Genomic DNA, 20,626 nt, shown 5'->3' with positions numbered 1-20,626 from the left:
ACATTTATTACATCCCTTGCCTTATGTCAATGTACTTGTACAATGTAGGGTTTTTTTTCCTACACTTTTCCTTGATCCTCTAATCAGCAGTTGTGTCAACACTTCAATAGTATATGTCTTTCTGCTATAGGTAATCTGGGCATTTTGAGGAGGAGTTAATTGCTGGCATTGTCAACGCTTGCTTTTGGTTCCTTTAAAAAAAACGAATTTTAATATTGGGAATGTGTTATCAGAGCATAACCTATTGTGTACATTACATTTTTATGTTAAACATATGTTTTTAGTATATTTGGTGATGTTTTTAAATTTTCAGGTCATTCTTAAAAAAAAAGAAAAAAATACTGCAGTTTTCACACTGTCCATTAAGCCTAATAATAGGCACCACTTCTTGGGCTGTACAGATCAGTTTACTGCAGTCATCTCACTGTGATTGCAAGCAGGACTAGAATGACAGATATCACCTATATATGTAGACAACACGAGATCCATCATTTACATCATTCACAGCTTATGAACTCCCTCCTGACCTCTGCAAAGATCACACACATAGAAGTCAATGAGGTCCTCTCCGGCCAATTGTGTCTATGGCCCATGGTGGCTGCTGTAAAGCATATCTCTAAATGTTTTTAGAAATAAACAATGGGAAATAATAAATAAATAAAATAAGTAAATAAATAATAATATAGTTGAAATAACACTTTTCATGATTTGTCATTGTATGATATTTTGTCTTTATTATATGCGGTGATTACAATAATTCACTTAGATATGTATACTGTATGTTATCTGACGTTACTGTGCTTTGTTTTGCTGCTGTAAAAGCTTTTTTTTTTTTTTATTGCTTCTCTTTCAGATTAGCTTTATATGTGTACGAGTATTTACTACATGTAGGAGCTCAGAAATCTGCACAGACTTTCCTTTCAGAGGTAAGAATCCATGTTTCATAGATGTTTTGTGTCATTACGTTTCTGATCACCGTATGCTGTGATGGCATAGCCATAGAAGTTTAAAGGGTTGTACAAAGTTTTTATAATCTCCTCTATCCATAGGATAAGTGATATCTACCTGATTGGTGGAGGTCTGACCACCAAAACGCTCACCAATTACATTTCTAGCAGTCCCATAGATATAAATGGTATAACAGCATGCATGTTTGACTGCCGCTCCATTCATATGGAAAGACACAGAACCTCGTCCTCATGATTGGACTCTCACCAATCTGACACTTGAAGCCTAAAACCTTGCACAATCCGTTCATTGAAGTATGTCAGAAGATAGTGTTGCTGGATGTCTATGGGATAGGATCCCCACATATTTCAGAACAGAAATGGTTAAGAACGCAACAGAATTTAAAACTGCATTAAAGACCATATGAGTATGGGACTGAGCGACCCTCCTCTCCACTTTGTCTACACCATGTGTTTTGTGTTTCTTAGGCCCCAGTCAAAACTTGTAAAGCAGCCAGAACAGCTAGTTGTGTGGTTATGAGATGAAGACAGTTTTTTAGCGGATATATTTTAGCATGCTGAGGCGAATGTTGTAATCCATGACAACAAGCATTGTACTTTCTGCACTCTTCCATTAATTAGCAAATAGAACTTTGTGGGTCAAGCCCCAAGCCTGCAGTGTTTTGTTGTCTGCTTGACGAAACTGAGCCAAACGGATCTGTCCTGGCACACAATGTAAGTCAATGGGGATGGATCTGTTTTCTCTGACACAATCTGGCACAATAGAAAACGGATCCGTCCCCCATTGACTTTCAATGGAGTTAATGACAGATCCGTCTTTGCTATGTTACAAATAATAGAAATGGATCCGTTCATGACGGATGCATTCGGTTGTATTATTGTAACAGATCCGTTTTTACAGATACATGACAGACCCGCCCAAAACATGTGTGAATGTAGCATAAGAAAGGCCCAAACATCTTGTGTAAAGGCTGTGTATGGCCATCAGTTCCAAAGATGATACATTTTCCATCATGTTTGCAAAGGCAAAGTCTGGTTTATAATCCATTGTTTGAAAACCTAAACTGGCTCAATATGTCAAATCAACAGGAATGTACGTATAAATGGTGTGTTTGAACCAAACCCTTGTGACATGGAAATGTAATTGTTCCGCACAACCTATTTAAATAATTTAGAGGATGTCCTGAATTGGGGGTTCCAGTATTTCTTTTTGTGGTAATCAGATTGTTGAATGTACAGGAGTTGAGCCACTCATATTTCCCCACAAGTCCTTATGAGGTTTCTAGCAGCCAAATAATGAGAACTTCTATAGATATCTGCAGAAAACAGTCTAAAAGGTTATGTGTCAGCTACTAAATTGCAGTCATTGGCTGCCTGGCTTCTAGGATTTGTCAAGCATGGCCCTTGGATTTGAGAACAATGTTATGTAAGTGTGTGAGATGATACAGTGACACTATTGCATTTAGTGTTTTAGCTTTAACACATATGGAGTACTTTTAATTTTGGCACATGACACTGGCATAATCTTTTTGTAATCTGTAAGGATGATCTTCCGGTGAGATCGCTGTCATTTGTTCAGTGGTTCTGACAATAAAGTCAACTGGAATGAACTATGTCAAGTTTAACATATCATTTTACAATGTTAGACCTCAGTGTGTGGACCAGTAGATCTCCATATTAGGCCACCAGGCTGTTGGCTCATTCACAGAAGTAAGTCACTTGTCTACTGATATAGTTGTGTTTCTGTGGGCCTGTGAGCACTGGTTGCTAGGGAAATGCTCATATACTAATCTGCAACTAGTTCCATTGGATATTGTGGTTTTCACTGACTCCATAATGACATTAACTAGGACATAGAGAAGTAACAATACATTAAGGTATAAAGAAGGAATGGCTGTGGAGCAGGATCATTAATTGTGACTGCTAAGAGTAGAGCATGGGCACTGCGACATCTTAAAAAGGAACTCCTACTTGGATTGGTCCCCTGGTAGATCACCTCACTTATGTTCTATAAAATGTTATGGAGTTTCGCAGTGCGATTAGAGTAATTCAGAACTGGTGATTTACTCAATATGAATTGCCATAACAAAAAATATAAAGCCAAGTTGTGGTGGTCGAATGGCAAGAAACACAGCCGTGGAACTGCTGCAGTGTACCATGTATTGTTATCCATGGCACATGGAAGAGATTATGAGTAGACATTCAGGTCACATCCTATCCAGATGTTTAAGATCAGTGTATTAAGCTCTCATTCTGTCTTAAATCCTGTCTGCTGCTTTTGTAGTTTATTTGTTTAAGGCAGTGGAGTTATATAAACTGCATTTTAATTCTTCCAATTGCACACAGTTGTGATCAGGCACCGGTGTATTTCTATATGTATGTGCGTTGTAGGGTAAGATACGATGCTGGTAAATAGTGAATCTAGAAAACATGTTCTAGGCCTGCTTATGCTATCTACATATAGCCTTTTGAAACATGAGGAAACATTTTATACATTTGTTGCAGATTTGTGATAGCTGAGGGTTATGAGTTGTGCCAAATGAATCAAAAAGAGAATGCAAATTATGGTATAAAATTATTAAAGGACTGCTGCACCATCTCCACTTTAATTGACAGGGCCAGTGTGATGAGGTTTTTACTGCCTGGCCCTGACTTCCCCTAAAGTGCAGAGGATGCAGCAGTTGTAGAGAGAGCAGAGCCTCTAGGTGTACCGGCAACGTCCCCATTGCTCCTAGAGGCTCATTGCAGATATTAAAACCTAATTTGTCTCAGCAATGCGGGCATATATGAACATGGGGCCAACACAGATGCCTTCAGAGGCCACGCACATGTAACAAGTCAGCCAGTTTAATAGGTACAAATCTGCTGACTGATGCCCTTTAATGTTGTCTTTTCAACCCCAGCTTCCCTGTATGAAATGCAAAGCCTTCAATACAATTATTGCCGAAAATACTAGATCCCAGATGGATCTCAATGGGACCATCAAGGATTTGCTGTTATCTACTGGAAAATGAATCTGTCATAGCTATCATGGTTCTGCCATAAAAGGAATCTATGGTTCTAGTGTGAACAGAGTCTAATAATCGATTGTTGTCAGTATAAACTGAGAGGACTCCTTAATCTTGAGGGCTGTAAATGTACACAGAAATGAGCCTTTTGTGTCTTGTAAAAAGTGGAATGTTAATCCTTAACTGTTCATGTTAAAGGGAATCTGTCACCAGCGGCCTCCCTGTCTAACTGTTTGCATAGGCACATAGCTGTGGTTCTCTTGATTAAAAAGCTGTTTTTCATTTGTTGATCCGAGGCTCTGTTCCTAAGACATGATACTTTCTCTTAAAATGCAAATTAGGCCTTTGGTGCAATTATGGCATCACCATTGCTGTAGTTTCGCCAACTAATTTCTGTAGCCACCCCCTACTTCTCTGCCTTGATTGACAGGGCCTGTCAGCGCTGGCCACAGTGGAGCTTGGGTGCAAGAAGAGCAATGGTGACACCTCATTCCACCAAAGGTCTAATTTGCATTTTAAGAGACCGTATAATATCTCATATCCTGCCCAGCGCTAACCCTGACTCCATCCCCTACTTTCAATGGAGCTAAACTGAACCCATTCAGTTCTGCGCTATTCAAAATGAAAAACCACTGCAAAAGCTGCCACAGTTTCTGCTGTGTGATACATGCTTGATTTGGACACGGTCAAAATCCATTGTGTGACATACTGTCTCTATTCCTATATTCTGTGTCTGCTTCAGAGCCACGTGACTTTAGCATGTAATGTGACCCTGTGACGTCAGACGGTCCTTACAGTGCATGGAGACTGCCCAGTGCCCACTACCATTCATACCGATCATACTGCAGCCTTCCATGGAGGACTTCGGCTATCAGGGATGGAGAGGGAATTTAAAGTGTCCCTGGAGATAAACTAAAAGTGGACCCATATTGTAGGCAGGCCTAGATTGACAGACGGTGGGGCCAACACAAGTGACCAGGGTCAAATCAAGTAGGCAGGGCCACCAACATGCCAGTAGTATTTTGTGCTACACTTTGGTATTAGGTTCAGCAGCAAAACCAAATACCAAAGTGCAGCACAATATGCTACAACAGCAGAATCAAATACCACAATACAGCACAATATACTGCCCAGAATCCAGCCTGCCTTATGTCACTACACCAGGCTGTCTCCTACATAATCTCTGGTGTGTCCCTGATGTACTGATTTGCTGCCAGCGCTAACTGATGACAACTGTAATAGCTTAGCTCTCTTCCCTACGGTTCTCTCTTAGTAAGGGAAGAAAGCTGGGATCAGAACCGCCAGAGCTTATCGATGACTGTAAGTGTACAGTAACACAGCGCACTGACTCGTACTGTTAGCTCAGAATGCTGCAGCCCCATTCCCCTTCCTATCTTCCCAATGTGTATTTTGGCAGATGGGAGATGCTACAGTGACACTATTGCATTTAGTATTTTAGCTTCCCATCCTGCAGTCTTCCCTGCTTTTACTAAGGCCTCATGCACCTGGCCGTTGTGCGGCCGTTCCGTGCATTGTGGACTGCAATTTGCGGTCCCCAATGCACGGGCAACATCTGTGCGGCGGCTGGGACGGATCTAGACCCATTCAAATTGCGGAGGCACGGAGAGAGACCCCATGGAAGAACTCTGTAGTGCTTCAGTGGGTTTCCGTGCCTCCGTTCTGCACCGCAGCTCCGTATTGTGGACACATTCAAGTGAATGGGTCCGCATCCGTGATGCGGGGAGCACACGGCCGGTGCCTGCATATTGTGTACCCGGTGTTTGCAACGGGCATCGGCCGTGTGCATGAGGCCAAAGAGAGAAGTACAGTGAAAAGAGCTAGGCTAGCAGAGCTGCCGGCGGTTAGCAACGGCATTGTCATTTAGGCAGGGACACAACGGAGATAACTAATTAATAGCCATTGCTCATTTCCCCTAAATATTGGTGCAAATATATGTATCGACTGCTTGATGGGATTTAAAATCTGCAGCAAGTTCTTAATAATTATCAATAAAGAATCAACGGTTTTAGGATAACCAATATTTAGGGTAAATGAGACATCGATAGTAATTAGCCATATCAGCAGCAAATTAGATATTAAAAGGAACTAATACCCCTAATTTATCTTTGTCAATAATCACAGGGAGACAGGGACTGAGGTAGTGACAACGGGCGTCCCGAAAGTCTCTGTATGTTATGCACAGGCATCTTCAGCACTGGAGAACCCTGAAGACAGGATCTACTTAGCAATGCTCAACTAGAGAGCGTTTAAGGAAACTCTTTACACCCTGTTTTCTCGTACAAAGAAATAACTTTCCCTAATAAAGTATATTACAAAAATATTTAATATTACTGTCTCTACACTATATTAAAAATAGACTGAAAGGACAGTTACACTTTAAATGTAAAAATGGGATAATTTGTTATCGGAAGGGCTCATGCTCACAACCTTGTCCATATTGTGATCCACAGATCCGCAAAATGCAGATACAGTGGAGGAAATAATTATTTGACCCCTCACTGATTTTGTAAGTTTGTCCAATGACAAAGAAATGAAAAGTCTCAGAACAGTATCATTTCAATGGTAGGTTTATTGTAACAGTGGCAGATAGCACATCAAAAGGAAAATCAAATAAATAACTTTAAATAAAAGATAGCAACTGATTTGCATTTCATTGAGTGAAATAAGTATTTGAACCCTCTAACAAAAAAAGACTTAATACTTGGTGGAAAAACCCTTGTTTGCAAGCACAGAGGTCAAACGTTTCTTGTAATTGATGACCAAGTTTGCGCACATTTTAGGAGGAATGTTGGTCCACTCCTCTTTGCAGATCATCTCTAAATCCCTAAGGTTTCGAGGCTGTCTCTGTGCAACTCTGAGCTTGAGCTCCCTCCATAGGTTTTCGATTGGATTAAGGTCCGGAGACTGACTAGGCCACTCCATGACCTTAATGTGCTTCTTCTTGAGCCACTCCTTTGTTGCCTTTGCTGTATGTTTTGGGTCATTGTCGTGCTGGAACACCCATCCACGACCCATTTTCAGTTTCCTGGCAGAGGGAAGGAGGTTGCCGCTCAGGATTTCACGATACATGGCTCCGTCCATTTTCCCGTTTATGCGAATAAGTTGTCCTGTGCCCTTAGCAGAAAAACACCCCCAAAGCAAAATGTTTCCACCCCCATGCTTGACGGTGGGGACGGTGTTTTGGGGGTCATAGGCAGCATTTTTCTTCCTCCAAACACAGCGAGTTGAGTTAATGCCAAAGAGCTCTATTTTGGTCTCATCAGACCACAGCACCTTCTCCCAGTCACTCTCTGAATCATTCAGGTGTTCATTGGCAAACTTCAGACGGGCCTGCACATGTGCCTTCCTGAGCAGGGGGACCTTGCGAGCCCTGCAGGATTTTAATCCATTGCGGTGTAATGTGTTTCCAATGGTTTTCTTGGTGACTGTGGTCCCTGCTAATTTGAGGTCATTAACTAACTCCTCCCGTGTAGTTCTAGGATGCTTTTTCACCTTTCTCAGAACCATTGACACCCCACGAGGTGAGATCTTGCGTGGAGCCCCAGAGCGAGGTCGATTGATGGTCATTTTGTGCTCCTTCCATTTTCGAACAATCGCACCAACAGTTGTCACCTTCTCTCCCAGCTTCTTGCTAATGGTTTTGTAGCCCATTCCAGCCTTGTGCAGGTCTACAATTTTGTCTCTGACATCCTTGGACAGCTCTTTGGTCTTTCCCATGTTGGAGAGTTTGGAGTCTGCTTGATTGATTGATTCTGTGGACAGGTGTCTTTTATACAGGTGACTAGTTAAGACAGGTGTCCTTAATGAGGGTGACTAATTGAGTAGAAGTGTCTAACCACTCTGTGGGAGCCAGAACTCTTAATGGTTGGTAGGGGTTCAAATACTTATTTCACTCAATGAAATGCAAATCAGTTGCTATCTTTTATTTAAAGTTATTTATTCGATTTTCCTTTTGATGTGCTATCTGCCACTGTTACAATAAACCTACCATTGAAATGATACTGTTCTGAGACTTTTCATTTCTTTGTCATTGGACAAACTTACAAAATCAGTGAGGGGTCAAATAATTATTTCCTCCACTGTAACTTCTGTATGCACACCGCAGTTTTCTCACCCCAGTCACTAGAAATTACTATTCTCATCCACAAAATGGACAACAATAGCACATGGTCTATAATTTGTGGAACAGATATACGAATGCAGACCCATAGAAATGAATGGGTCCATGTGCGATCTGCAATAAATGCAGATCAAACACAGATGCAAAATGCGGTGGTGTGCATGAGACCTCAGCAACTTATTTTGCACGTATGTTCTTGCAAGATTCTGTTATAGACTCTTAGTAAGTTGAGGCCAAAATATTTATAGCACTGTTGCATCCATCATTAATCATTAGGTTGTCGGTTGATTTGTTTTTTGTCTATATTTAACGTTTATTACATCCATACAGTTTTCATGTAATTCCGCAATACAGTTTTCAAGATGTTCAAATCTCCAAAATCCTAAAAATACACAATAGCAAGCCAAAATAAAGCTGTTGTCAACTGCCCATGTATACAAATTGTTACTTAGAATGATTGAAAAAGACATATGTCCATCAAGTTATCATTATTATTAATAATATCGCTGGTCACTGGATGTAGGCTTGTCTGAAGAGAGGTTTCTTTTGAAGGATTCCACTGTAGGTAAGAGTTTGATATGTTTGTGGAGGTGATTGTGGAAAGAAGTGATAAGAGGAGAGGAGGTTTGGAGATTACGTGTGGGGATGTATTGGGAAAGTAGCTCAGAGATGTAGGGTGGGGACAGGTTGTTGACAGCCTTGTATGTATTTGTTCAAGTAAGGAAGGGGAGCGGGACAATATACTCTACAGTTTTTTCAATTTACTGCTCTGATGATGATAGTTTCTCCATCCACTGTCCACTGGCTCATTTCATAAACACATGCACAAGCGTTTACATATACAAACCGGATTCCCAAAAAGTTGGGACACTAATCAAATTGTGAATAAAAACTGAATGCAATGATGTGGTGATGGCAAATGTCAATATTTTATTTGTAATAGAATGTAGATCACAGATCAAAAGTTTAATCCAAGTAAATGTATCATTTTAAAGGAAAAATACGTTGATTCAAATTTTCACGGTGTCAACAAATCCCCAAAAAGTTGGGACAAGTAGCAATAAGAGGCTGGAAAAAGTAAATTTGAGCATAACGAAGAGCTGGAAGACCAATTAACACTAATTAGGTCAATTGGCAACATGATTGGGTATAAAAAGAGCTTCTCAGAGTGGCAGTGTCTCTCAGAAACCAAGATGGGTAGAGGATCACCAATTCCCACAATGTTGCGCAGAAAGATAGTGGAGCAATATCAGAAAGGTGTTACCCAGCGAAAAATTGCAAAGACTTTGCATCTATCATCATCAACTGTGCATAACATCATCCGAAGATTCTGAGAATCTGGAACAATCTCTGTGCGTAAGGGTCAAGGCCGTAAAACCATACTGGATGCCTGTGATCTCCGGGCCCTTAAACGACACTGCACCACAAACAGGAATGCTACTGTAAAGGAAATCACAGAATGGGCTCAGGAATACTTCCAGAAACCATTGTCAGTGAACACAATCCACCGTGCCATCCGCCGTTGCTAGCTGAAACTCTACAGTGCAAAGAAGAAGCCATTTCTAAGCAAGATCCACAAGCTCAGGCGTTTTCACTGGGCCAGGGATCATTTAAAATGGAGTGTGGCAAAATGGAAGACTGTTCTGTGGTCAGACGAGTCACGATTCGAAGTTCTTTTTGGAAATCTGGGACGCCATGTCATCCGGACCAAAGAGGACAAGGACAACCCAAGTTGTTATCAACGCATAGGGTTGCATGAGTGCATGTGGCATGGGCAGCTTGCATGTCTGGAAAGGCACCATCAATGCAGAAAAATATATTCAGGTTCTAGAACAACATATGCTCCCATCCAGACGTCATCTCTTTCAGGGAAGACCCTGCATTTTTCAACAAGATAATGCCAGACCACATTCTGCATCAATCACAACATCATGGCTGCGTAGGAGAAGGATCCGGGTACTGAAATGGCCAGTCTGCAGTCCAGATCTTTCACCTATAGAGAACATTTGGCGCATCATAAAGAGGAAGGTGCAACAAAGAAGGCACAAGACGATTGAACAGTTAGAGGCCTGTATTAGACAAGAATGGGAGAGCATTCCTATTTCTAAACTTGAGAAACTGGTCTCCTCGGTCCCCAGACGTCTGTTGAGTGTTGTAAGAAGAAGGGGAGATGCCACACAGTGGTGAAAATGGCCTTGTCCCAACTTTTTTGGGATTTGTTGACACCATGAAATTCTGATTCAACATATTTTTCCCTTAAAATGGTACATTTTCTCAGTTTAAACTTTTGTTCCGTGATTTATGTTCTATTCTGAATAAAATATTAGAAGTTGGCACCTCCACATCATTGCATTCAGTTTTTATTCACGATTTGTATAGTGTCCCAACTTTTTGGGAATCCGATTTGTAGGTATGTATGTATATATTGTATATAGAGAAACTATAGATATACGGTGTATAATGTAGAAAACATACAAATGATTTTAAATGGTCAGACAAGTCACAATAGGCTAGATTTATTATGAGGCAAGTAGTATTTAAAAATAATTAAGTGCAACTGTCCCCAATTACCCTCTCCACTGTCATTGCTGGAACTATTCCATAATTCATAAATGAACATTGACTATAAACAAAGTTTTAACATGTAGTTAAAATGAAAAAATATAGAGGGGCAGTTAGTTTTGCTTTTCACACAGTGAGTTAGGCTACTTTCACACTTGCGGCAGAGTGATCCGGCAAGCAGTTCCATCACAAAATGTATGTCAACTGATTACATTTGTAAGACTGATCAGGGTCCTGATCGGTCTTAAAAAATGCCTGATCAGTCAGAAAATTGCATTGAAATGCCGGATCCGTCTTTCCGGTGTCATCCGGAAAAACGGATCGGACATTTATTTTTTTCACCCTTTTTTCGGTCTGCGCATGCACAGATCGGAAGGACAGTTCTGGCATTCAGGCACTAATACATTCCTATGGAAAAAATTCAGGCAAGTCTTCAGTTTTTTTGTCCGGAGATAAAACCGTAGCATGCTGCGGTATTATCTCAGTCCTGAAAAGTCAAAAAGACTGAACTGAAGACATCCTGATGAATCCTGAACGGAATGCTCTCTATTCAGAATGCATGGGGATAAAACTGATCAGTTCTTTTCCGGTATAGAGCCCGGACAGAACTCTATGCCAAAAAAAAAAGCAAGTGTGAAAGTAACCTTAAGAAATGGAGCATTGTGGCAGCAGCACCCTTACTGCTGTTCAACCTGTGGATACAAATTGCCCTTTTTTTTTTACCTGCAAGCAGCATTCAGTGGCTGGCAGCATTGACTTAGGCACTAAACCTAGGTGGTACTGTTATGTAATTTATAGATAGAGTGCCTTGAAAAAATATTCATACCCCTTGAACTTTTACACATTTTCTTCTCGTTACACCCACAAACATAAATGTATTGTATTGGGACTTTATGTTATAGACCAACACAAAGTAGTAAGTAAAGTGTGAAGTGAAGTGAAAAGAAAATGATGAATGGTTTTCAAAATTTTTAATAAGTAAATATCTGAAAAGTGTGGTGTGCATTTGTATTCAGCCCTCTGTACTCTGATACCCCTAAATAAAATCCAGTGTGACCAACTGCCTCCAGAAGTCACCTAATTAGTAAATAGAGTCTACTAGTGTGTAATTTATTCTCAGATCAGCGCCCGCGAACGAAGTGCACAGACAGCTGGCTTATGCGCGCTTCATTCGCTGAGGCTGCTGCCAGAACACCGCAAGTGCGCCGACCAGTGGATCCAGGGTGCATGCGTGAAATTACGTCGCACCGTCGGCGATGAGAGGAGTGAATAATTAGCAGTGGGGCGGTGCTGGGCTATGAGAAAAGGGGTGGGCACAGACGGCCAGAGGGATAGAACCTTGGGCAGGTTAGTAAGGTAATTAGCATATAAATCTGATTTTTATCAAAAATGAAAGGAAAAGGGGGGGTAAATCTAGTATATTTTAAATTAGATAATGGAGACTGATAGGATGATATGAACAGCTCTATATCAAACATTTTGCAGACAGAATCCCTTTAAGTAAGTTTCCAGACTCTGATTAGTCAACTCTGTCTGTCTATTTGTCTAAGTTTGAAAAGCAGAAGAAAAATACAGTTGTACCCCCAGCCAAGTACAGAATGCCTTCCAGAATCTGGACACAAACTGAGTCCCATGATCTGAGACCATGTCCGAGAGAATGCCATGAAGTTTCACAATGTTGTCAACAAACACTTGAGCAAGCTTTTTTAGTATTAGGTAGGCCAGGAAATGCTATAGAGTGCACCATTTTACTAAAATGATCAACTACCACCAGAATAACTGTCTTTCCAGACAAATTAGGCAGATCAGTAATAAAATCTATAGACAAGTGGTCTGGATGGAATGGGCAACTGAAGTAGTGATCCAGAAGGTAGCGTATGCGTCACCTTAGCATGTGCACAGATACTACAGGCCAACACATAGTCCTCAATACACTTACGTAACCGTAGAAAAGGCTCCCACAATGAGACATCTGGCCCTTTCTTTGTCATGTCAGTTAATGGATTCACCACTGATCTGAATAAAAACAGTGCACTGCATAAGAGCCTCCAGATTTTTGGGTCGATCCCAGTCCAATACAGCATGGACTTTCTCAGGATCAATTCAAAACCCTGAAAATGACAGCAGGTAGCCCAAGAATTGCACCTCGTGTACAGCAAAAACACACTTCTCTAATTTTGCGTACAATTTATTATCTCTTAGGATCTGTAATACCTGTCAAACGTGATCCTGATAAGTCTCCACATCTGGAGAATAAATTAGTATGTCCTCCAAATACACGACAACAAACCTCCCCACCAGGTGATGAAAAATGTCATTAAAAGAATGCTGAAAAACCGCAGGAGCATTGGTCAACCCAAAAGGCATGACTATGTTCTCAAGTGGTATTAAAAGCTGTCTTCCATTCATCCCCTTCCTTGATCCTGACCAGATATGCCCCCCTTAAGACCAACTTGTTGAACACCTGGTTAAACAAATCAAGAATCAAAGGAAGGTGGTAAGGGTCATGAACAGTAATCCGATTGAGTTTGTGAAAATCCAGACATGGCCTAAGAGTTCCGTCTTTTTTTTTTTAATAAAGAAAAACCCTGCTTCCACTGGAGATTTGGAAGGTTTTATGTGTCCTTTAGCCAAACTCTCGATAATATACTCTCTCATGGCTGTTCTTTCAGGTCCAGAAAGGTTATACAACCTAGATTTGGGCAACTTAGCTGCGGGAATAAGGTTGATAGGACAATCATATTCCTGATGCGGAGGTAAATCCTGGCATCCACTTTCAGAAAATGCATTGGGAAAATCAGATATAAAAGAGGGTAATATTTTATTGGTAAAGCAGAAAAGGATGTATTCAGACAATTGTCAGCGCAATAATTACCCCAATTCAGAATCTGTCTAGCTTGCCAATCGCTGGTTGGATTGTGCCTGCTTAGCCACGGTAAACCCAGAACCAATGGAGCAGGGAGACCCTCCAATTCAAAACACGAGATGAATTCCTGATGAAAGTCACCCACTCTTAATCGGATGTCATGCACTATCTGAGATAAACACTGAGTTAGAGGTGCAGAATGAATAGCAAAAATTTAATGTTTTTCTCTAATGCACTTGGAGACAACCCATGCATACGGACGAACTGAGCATTAATCAGGTTCACCCCTGCCCCACTGTCGATAAACACCTCAATCCCCACAGTCTTGGGCTTTAGCGCCACCTCAGCAGTCAGGAGAAATCGGGTATTACCAGATAAATGCACATTTTATGACTCTCCTCCCACCCCTACAAGAGTCAGATGGGAATTAAACGTCCCCTTTTTTATTTTTGAGGCTGAATGCATGGACATACATCAATAAAATCTCCTTTCTGTCCGCAGAAAAAACACACTCCCTTCCTACGACCAGAATGCTTAAAAGTGGATACGGGAGTAGCTCCCCCTAACTGCATGGGTTCGTCCCCAGACATAAACCCAGGAGTATCTTCACTCAAAATGTCAGAGGAAGGTGATATGTTATGTGATAATACGTCCTGAGAGTGGGGGCCCCTAGATCTCTCTCATGCATCTATCAATGCGTACTGCAAGAGACATAGCTGCTTCCAGAGACTCAGGATTCTCATGAAAGGCGTCCTTCAGCCTCTCTGATAATCCCTAACAAAACTGACTACTACGGAGAGCCGGATTGTTTCACTCAGTATCCATAGCCCACCTCCTAAACTTAAAGCAATAGATATCAGCAGAACGCTCTCCCTGGAATCATAGGTAGCCTCTTAGGACAAGGAAGCTGTAGGCAGCTTATATTGAGTGAGTTTTCCTGAAAGATTAATATTGCCCTATCCTCACAATTTGATAGTGAGGGTCCGACTTCAGCCCCCACAACTCACCTGTTTTTAGAGGCTGTGGCGCTCCTTCCTAGGCCAGTGATGTCAAATTCATCAGTCACAATGCCTATTTGCAGCTCAATCCCATTCAAGTGAATGGGACTGCTCTGCCATTGCAAGCACAGCCACTATAAAATGTATGGTGCAGTGCTTGGTGTGAAGAAGCCACAGCACTAAATAGAGCACTGGAACTTCTTCAAACAGCTGATCATGCTGGACCCCCTCCAATCAGATATTGATACCCTATCCTGACGGTAGACCATCAATATTAACTACCAGAAAACCATTTTAGCTATGTATAATGGGTAAATCAAAAGGATTCTTATGGGGAAAAAACAATACACTAGCTGACGTGTATCAAGTCTGTGTGATCCAGTACCTTTCTGTGGAAAACAGTGAAGTATGGGTGGCAGTCAATATTAAGACCATATAGACCACTATACATGTAAATATTTCATACAATAAAACCCTTTAATTAAATAAACACCACTAAAAAATATAAAAATATATAAGAATATAAATATATTATATTAAATTAATAAAAAAAAATGCTCCAGTATTCCTCTCTGGGATATTAGGTTATGCCCATAAACAGTGATAAACCTTCATTCATTGATAAATAGATATAATGTTTATCCACATATGATAATGATTTCACACTGTTCCGCTTAATGGCCTGTATATTACTCCATTCTTGTCCTTCTTACTTGGAGTCCTCCTCCTTTAGGTTTCAACCTCTGTTCACAGTCACAGATAATAATCAGTTAATACTTTGTCCACAATCTCTAGAAGTCAATTACTGTTTTAGACCATGCGCTCACCAGCTTGCTGACAATGATTTAGTATTTGCACCAAAAATAATTACTCTTTCCTACATAAGAATTCTAATTTATGTTAGCCAAGTGGTTGTGGTTATGGGTGGGGGCTTAGATTTCTTACTGGCGTTTGAATCTCTCAGTTGATGGGCCTCTGCCCCTTAATAAAATTGTTGCATCTTACTCCTGCGGACTTTAGACTAAGACTCTTTTATATAAAGCATGGGTCTTATTAAGTTCCCCCTATAGTCTTATTTTTACCGTGTTATTTATTCAATAATGTTACTTACATTTAGGCCTCATATCCCAGCATTTTTATTATATGGTGCAAAAGCCTAAAAAAATTCTAGGTGTACAAAACATACAGCTTTATCTGGATCCAGTCTAGAATTTACCTCCCTGTAGAAGCTGATGATCTTAGTTTGACGTGCCTAATCTCTCATAAACCCATGTTGGTGGTGTGATGTGTCATAAGGTTATTATCACTGAGATACTACAGAGTAGCATCTCTAAGAAAAACTTCAAATATTTTACCCTCAAAGAAGCTTAGGCTATGTTAGCATTTGTGTTGGATACCCTGCCTGGAGTTCCATCAAATTTGATGGCAAGAATAGTATGCAGAGCTATTTTAGTCAAAATTATGAACAGCTAGACTCAATCACAGCAGAACTCACTGCAATTCATTTGGATCCATAGGGCACTGTTACTATCTGTAGTATGACAGATCAAGTCTTGTTGATTCCCTTAGAAATTGAAGTCATGATTTTAGATTTGAACATAACAGTAAATTCACTAGTGTATAATTTCCATGCTTGACATCCTGTATTGGTGGTCATATCCTGTATCCTTTTTCCACAAATTTTTCAAATACAGTATCTGCTTACATATTTCTTAATAGTTTGTATGTTCTCCTTTTACACTGTTTACTTTGTTGAAATTGAGTCCATTGTTTACAAGCACAGCAATGTTCCAAAATGAAAGCCATGATATTTCATGCTAAGCTTTATTGCTTTACAAATGCCCTTAAATGTTCACTGAGGTTATAGTGAGGTGACTATGAAGGGAAGTCCATGACTGTCAGCACTCTTGCTATTCTTTGATTTTCAAGAAGTTCTTGTGAAGCTTTGAAACAGTGACATCAATCTCTCTTCTGTTCATCTTCTTATCTAAACTCTTCTGTTAATGTCATAAGTCTAAAATATGAATTCATCAGTAAATTACTTTTTCCAGCTCTTCACTGTAAAATAATGGTGTGTTTGAGCTCATGCCAAGCAGTTGGTCTTGTTTCCCTTCCTGAATTGTGGTTTTGAGACTGCTTCTCATCCTTTAAGACCACTAGTTGCTAGCCTTCTTTTTACAGTACCTTTGCTGATTGGTGTGCCTTCTTCTCTACTCAGTACATTCTGAAGATGATGTTCTCTTACTGAACAAAACTTCATATATTAATCTTTTGATGGATGGGCTGGTCACTTTTGTTCTGCCTGAATTATTGACTCCAACTTATCCATCTCTGGCCCATGTTGACTTCAGCTTCTGGTACATGGCAGGGCATCTGCTTCTCAATAAATTAGACGCATCTCACGCCAGTGTAGTAAGATCAGGACTGGTGCATAGGTACTCAAGTCTTGATAAACCTTCTCCAATGTGTCTTTATTTCAAGGCAATTGGCCTTTCAATATAATACTACTATAATTCGACATGCACTCTTTGAGCACCCATACATAATGAAATCTGGCTGCGGGATCCACGTGCCAATTAACGCTAATTGCAGAGCCACAATTGTGCGCTGAAAATCCAGTAGATAGGCGGATGTAGATGAGATTTTAATAAATGTCATCCACAGTGTTTGTACGTTTTCTGCAATAAAATCCACACATAGCTTGACATGCAATGCAGACAGAGGTCACACTGCATTTTTTCCTGGAAAAATATTCCTAAAGACATTTTTGAGGAGTATATTCAGACAAAGAATAATACACAGACAATACACAATAAAGTGCTGAGTGGAATTTTCTTTTCTGGCCATAATTAAATATTTTTCTGTCGAAGTTACCATAAGAAGGCATGTTTTTTGCTGTATTCCAAAGGCCAGAACTCACTATTTGCGCTAAAGTAGACATAGGTTTTTTGCAGAGCGAGATGTGGTTTTCATTGGTACCATTTGTAGGGGTACATGGGACTTATTAATTAACATTATTTTTGGGGTGGGCTGAAAAGGAAAAAAAAATAACTATTCCGCATATACAGTTTTTTTTTTACGTTAATGGGTTAAAATAACATGGTATTTTTATTATACAGGTTCTGGCAAACATTGTATGATATAATATGTGTGCTTGTTTTTTTTACCACTTTAAAAATAATAAATAAATAAAACAACTTTTTATGGCAAAATGTTTTATTTTTTCAGTTTTTTTTTTTACTCACTAGGAAACATAGATGGTTTTTATACTGCCGTGGTATACCTTGTATACCAGTGCATTATAGCCTTTCATTGTACCAGTGACAGGCAGTCTATTAGGCTGTGTCTGCTATATAGACATGCAGTCATGGCAGGTCTAAGGGCCTCAGTTAAGCACTTAGCTGCCATGCCTGATGTTGGCAGAAGGAATCCTCTCCCTCCAACTGCCTAGATGCCCCAGCCATTGCAGAAAGACTTGAGCTTCAGCAGTGTTCTGGAGTGCTGTATCAGCACAGCCTGTAGGGCCTGTTCAGTTCCTGCTGCCCTTGCCAGGATTAATGATTGCAGGCAAAAAATCCTCAGCATTTTATGTACCAGCAAAGTAATTTATATTTTCGTAAAATTCATATACACACTGAACAAAAAGAACCAAAAAAACTTTGCTGTGGAAATTGACCTGGTAAGCATATTTTAAACCTGCAGTATGTATATTTATGCTGCAAATTTTCACCATGAATTTCACCATTTGCAATCCATATGTTCCAATATGTGTCAGTTCAATGGCAAAATCCAGGACAAATATGCATGAAACTTATGGTGATCTTGCCACGGATTCATCACATTATTTTTCTGCTTAAGTTTATGTCCTGTGTGGACATTTCCTTCAAGAATAGATGGATTAGAATACTTTAGATTGGTCCTTTCTTTGCCCGGCCTTGATCAATGTCCTGTGGATCTGGTACATAACCAGCCTTTTTCATGACTCATATACACTGCCCCTGTCTTTTTCTCAGCATAGTAATATATTATGAGAGGTCTTGAGCTCACAGTTGATTCAATACACTTCTTGCTGGCAGTCCAATGTGATAAACGCTATCCCGTCTGAAATTTGGATTTGTTATGAAATATTGTGTCTACTCCTGGAGAGTAATGATTTCTTGGGTGGATTCATTATAGCGGGGAAGTAATTGTTACTAATGAATGATTGGATTATTGGATAGAATCCTACTAATGATTACTATCCTATGCTTCACAGATCATTATAGTCCATTAACACACTACTGCCTGTTTGCCAAGGTGATCATTTGCTAAAGGAGTTAGACAAGTTTTAGGCAGCAGGTCAATGAAACTGCTAATCCAGATGCACAGTTTTCCATTTGGTCTTAATCCCTTCCTGCTGCTTCTAGGCATACGTTATTGATACTAAGTGGCCTTTCGCTCATTATAAATGAGGAATGAATCGTTTAAATTGCACTTCAACTAATTTGGGATTTGCAGGATCTAGTCTGAGACCATTTTAATGGAATGGAAGCCAAGCAAAATGCAAGCAACAGAAAGGTCCAACACTGAACTATGCCTTTTTGAAAGCTATTCACTGTTACTGGACTAAAAATAAGATGGGCTGTCTATGTGAACTCCAGCATTTGCAGTAAACTGGTTTGACTGCTCCATGATTGTTTAGTGTGCAGATACATTGAGTGCAAGTTTTTTCTCATTTAGTATGAACACATAGCATTCATTTGCTTCACTGGAAATCATGCCTTGCTTGCTCACTGCAGACTGCAGAACCCCTTTTAAGTGATGGCCTATCCTCAAGATAGGCCATCACTAGCTGATTGGTGGGGGTCTGACACCCTCAACCCCGCTGATTAGCTATTTGACAAGAGTTCAGCTGCCAAAAGCAGACCGCACCATCAACGTAAAGCCAGTGGGAGCAGTGACAAGCTCAGTCTACTGCTAAGTTAATGGAGATGTCCACTTCTGACAGGTGAGCTGTTGCCGAACAGCTGATCAACGGGGGTGCAGCGTGTTGGACCCCCACCAATCAGCTAGTAATGGCCTTTTTTTGAGGATGTGGACAACCTTTTTAACGGCAGTTTTAAATAGACGAGATTACATTTACATCGGCAGAATCAGAAATTGCATAGTTTTTTTCTGTGAGAATTACAGACATTTCGGCGGAACACCCATTAGAGTAAACTGGCTTTTATCTGCCAGACCCAAAACTATAACTTATATGGGGCTACCTTCATTTGATTGCAAACTGAAGCAAAAATGCAAATATGTGGTTTATCATCACAGACAATGAACAGTTGCTAATATAAATTATATGTAATTATAATCTCCTTACTTTGAGCTGTTTACCAAGCTTTCTGTGTGTGACCTTCAGAATTACCGGTATTCTCAATATCATTTAATTAGTTTTATATAAAGGATTTTTATGAAAGCACATTTTCAGTTCGTTATTTGTAATGGTGGCAGTAATCTGAGGAACATCTAGACCTAATGCCACACAAAGAACAATTTTAGGTGCATTGATCAACTGATCCAAAATGCCAGTACCTGTTGGCCAAAACTGACCATATTTTTCAATGAGGACTCCCTTGGAATTAAGCTAACCGTTAGCTGATAAATTGGAAAATGTGATATGATGAGCGCAACAGAAAGTTGGGAATTCTGTTATTTGAAAAGCAAATTATAATTGGCTAAGGCACTGCAATGCTTTGGTGGGGTATCCAAAGACTGGATTTGATCCAGTTTGGTCATCTTCAGATTAGTCAAATTAGTAATATGGCATGATTAGCTCACATGAGGGTAGCATAGGAGCAGAATATACCGTAATCTGATTGTCTTAACTGTATTAACAGACTAGTAGAAAAGGGGAAATAGGTCTTCCAACATGAACATTTTAGGCTGGGTTCTGAGAAAGGTAAAAACAATATTCAATTACACTAGAAATGTTGTCTAGCGAACATGTATTTTCAATCATTAGAGTCTTAGGAGGAAATGTTTTTAGCATGTACGCCAGAAGAGTACTGTACAAAAGTCACATATTCTGGTGCAAGTCTTGTTTGTGCTACCCT

The 20,626-nt window shown here is 40.1% G+C and overlaps 1 protein-coding gene across 1 annotated transcript in view; it reads left to right on the top strand.

The window, feature by feature from the left end:
- Positions 1-20,626, top strand: part of LOC122920408 (single-stranded DNA-binding protein 3-like) — a 443,360-nt gene that overhangs the window by 88,051 nt on the left and 334,683 nt on the right. The window contains exon 2 of the mRNA XM_044269882.1: positions 854-926. Coding sequence (XP_044125817.1) covers positions 854-926 — 73 coding nt within the window. The remainder of the gene's footprint in view (positions 1-853; positions 927-20,626) is intronic.

This window comes from Bufo gargarizans, chromosome 1 (assembly GCF_014858855.1).
Source record: "Bufo gargarizans isolate SCDJY-AF-19 chromosome 1, ASM1485885v1, whole genome shotgun sequence".
Lineage (NCBI taxonomy): Eukaryota > Metazoa > Chordata > Amphibia > Anura > Bufonidae > Bufo > Bufo gargarizans.
This window is presented reverse-complemented; position numbering and strand designations above follow the sequence as displayed.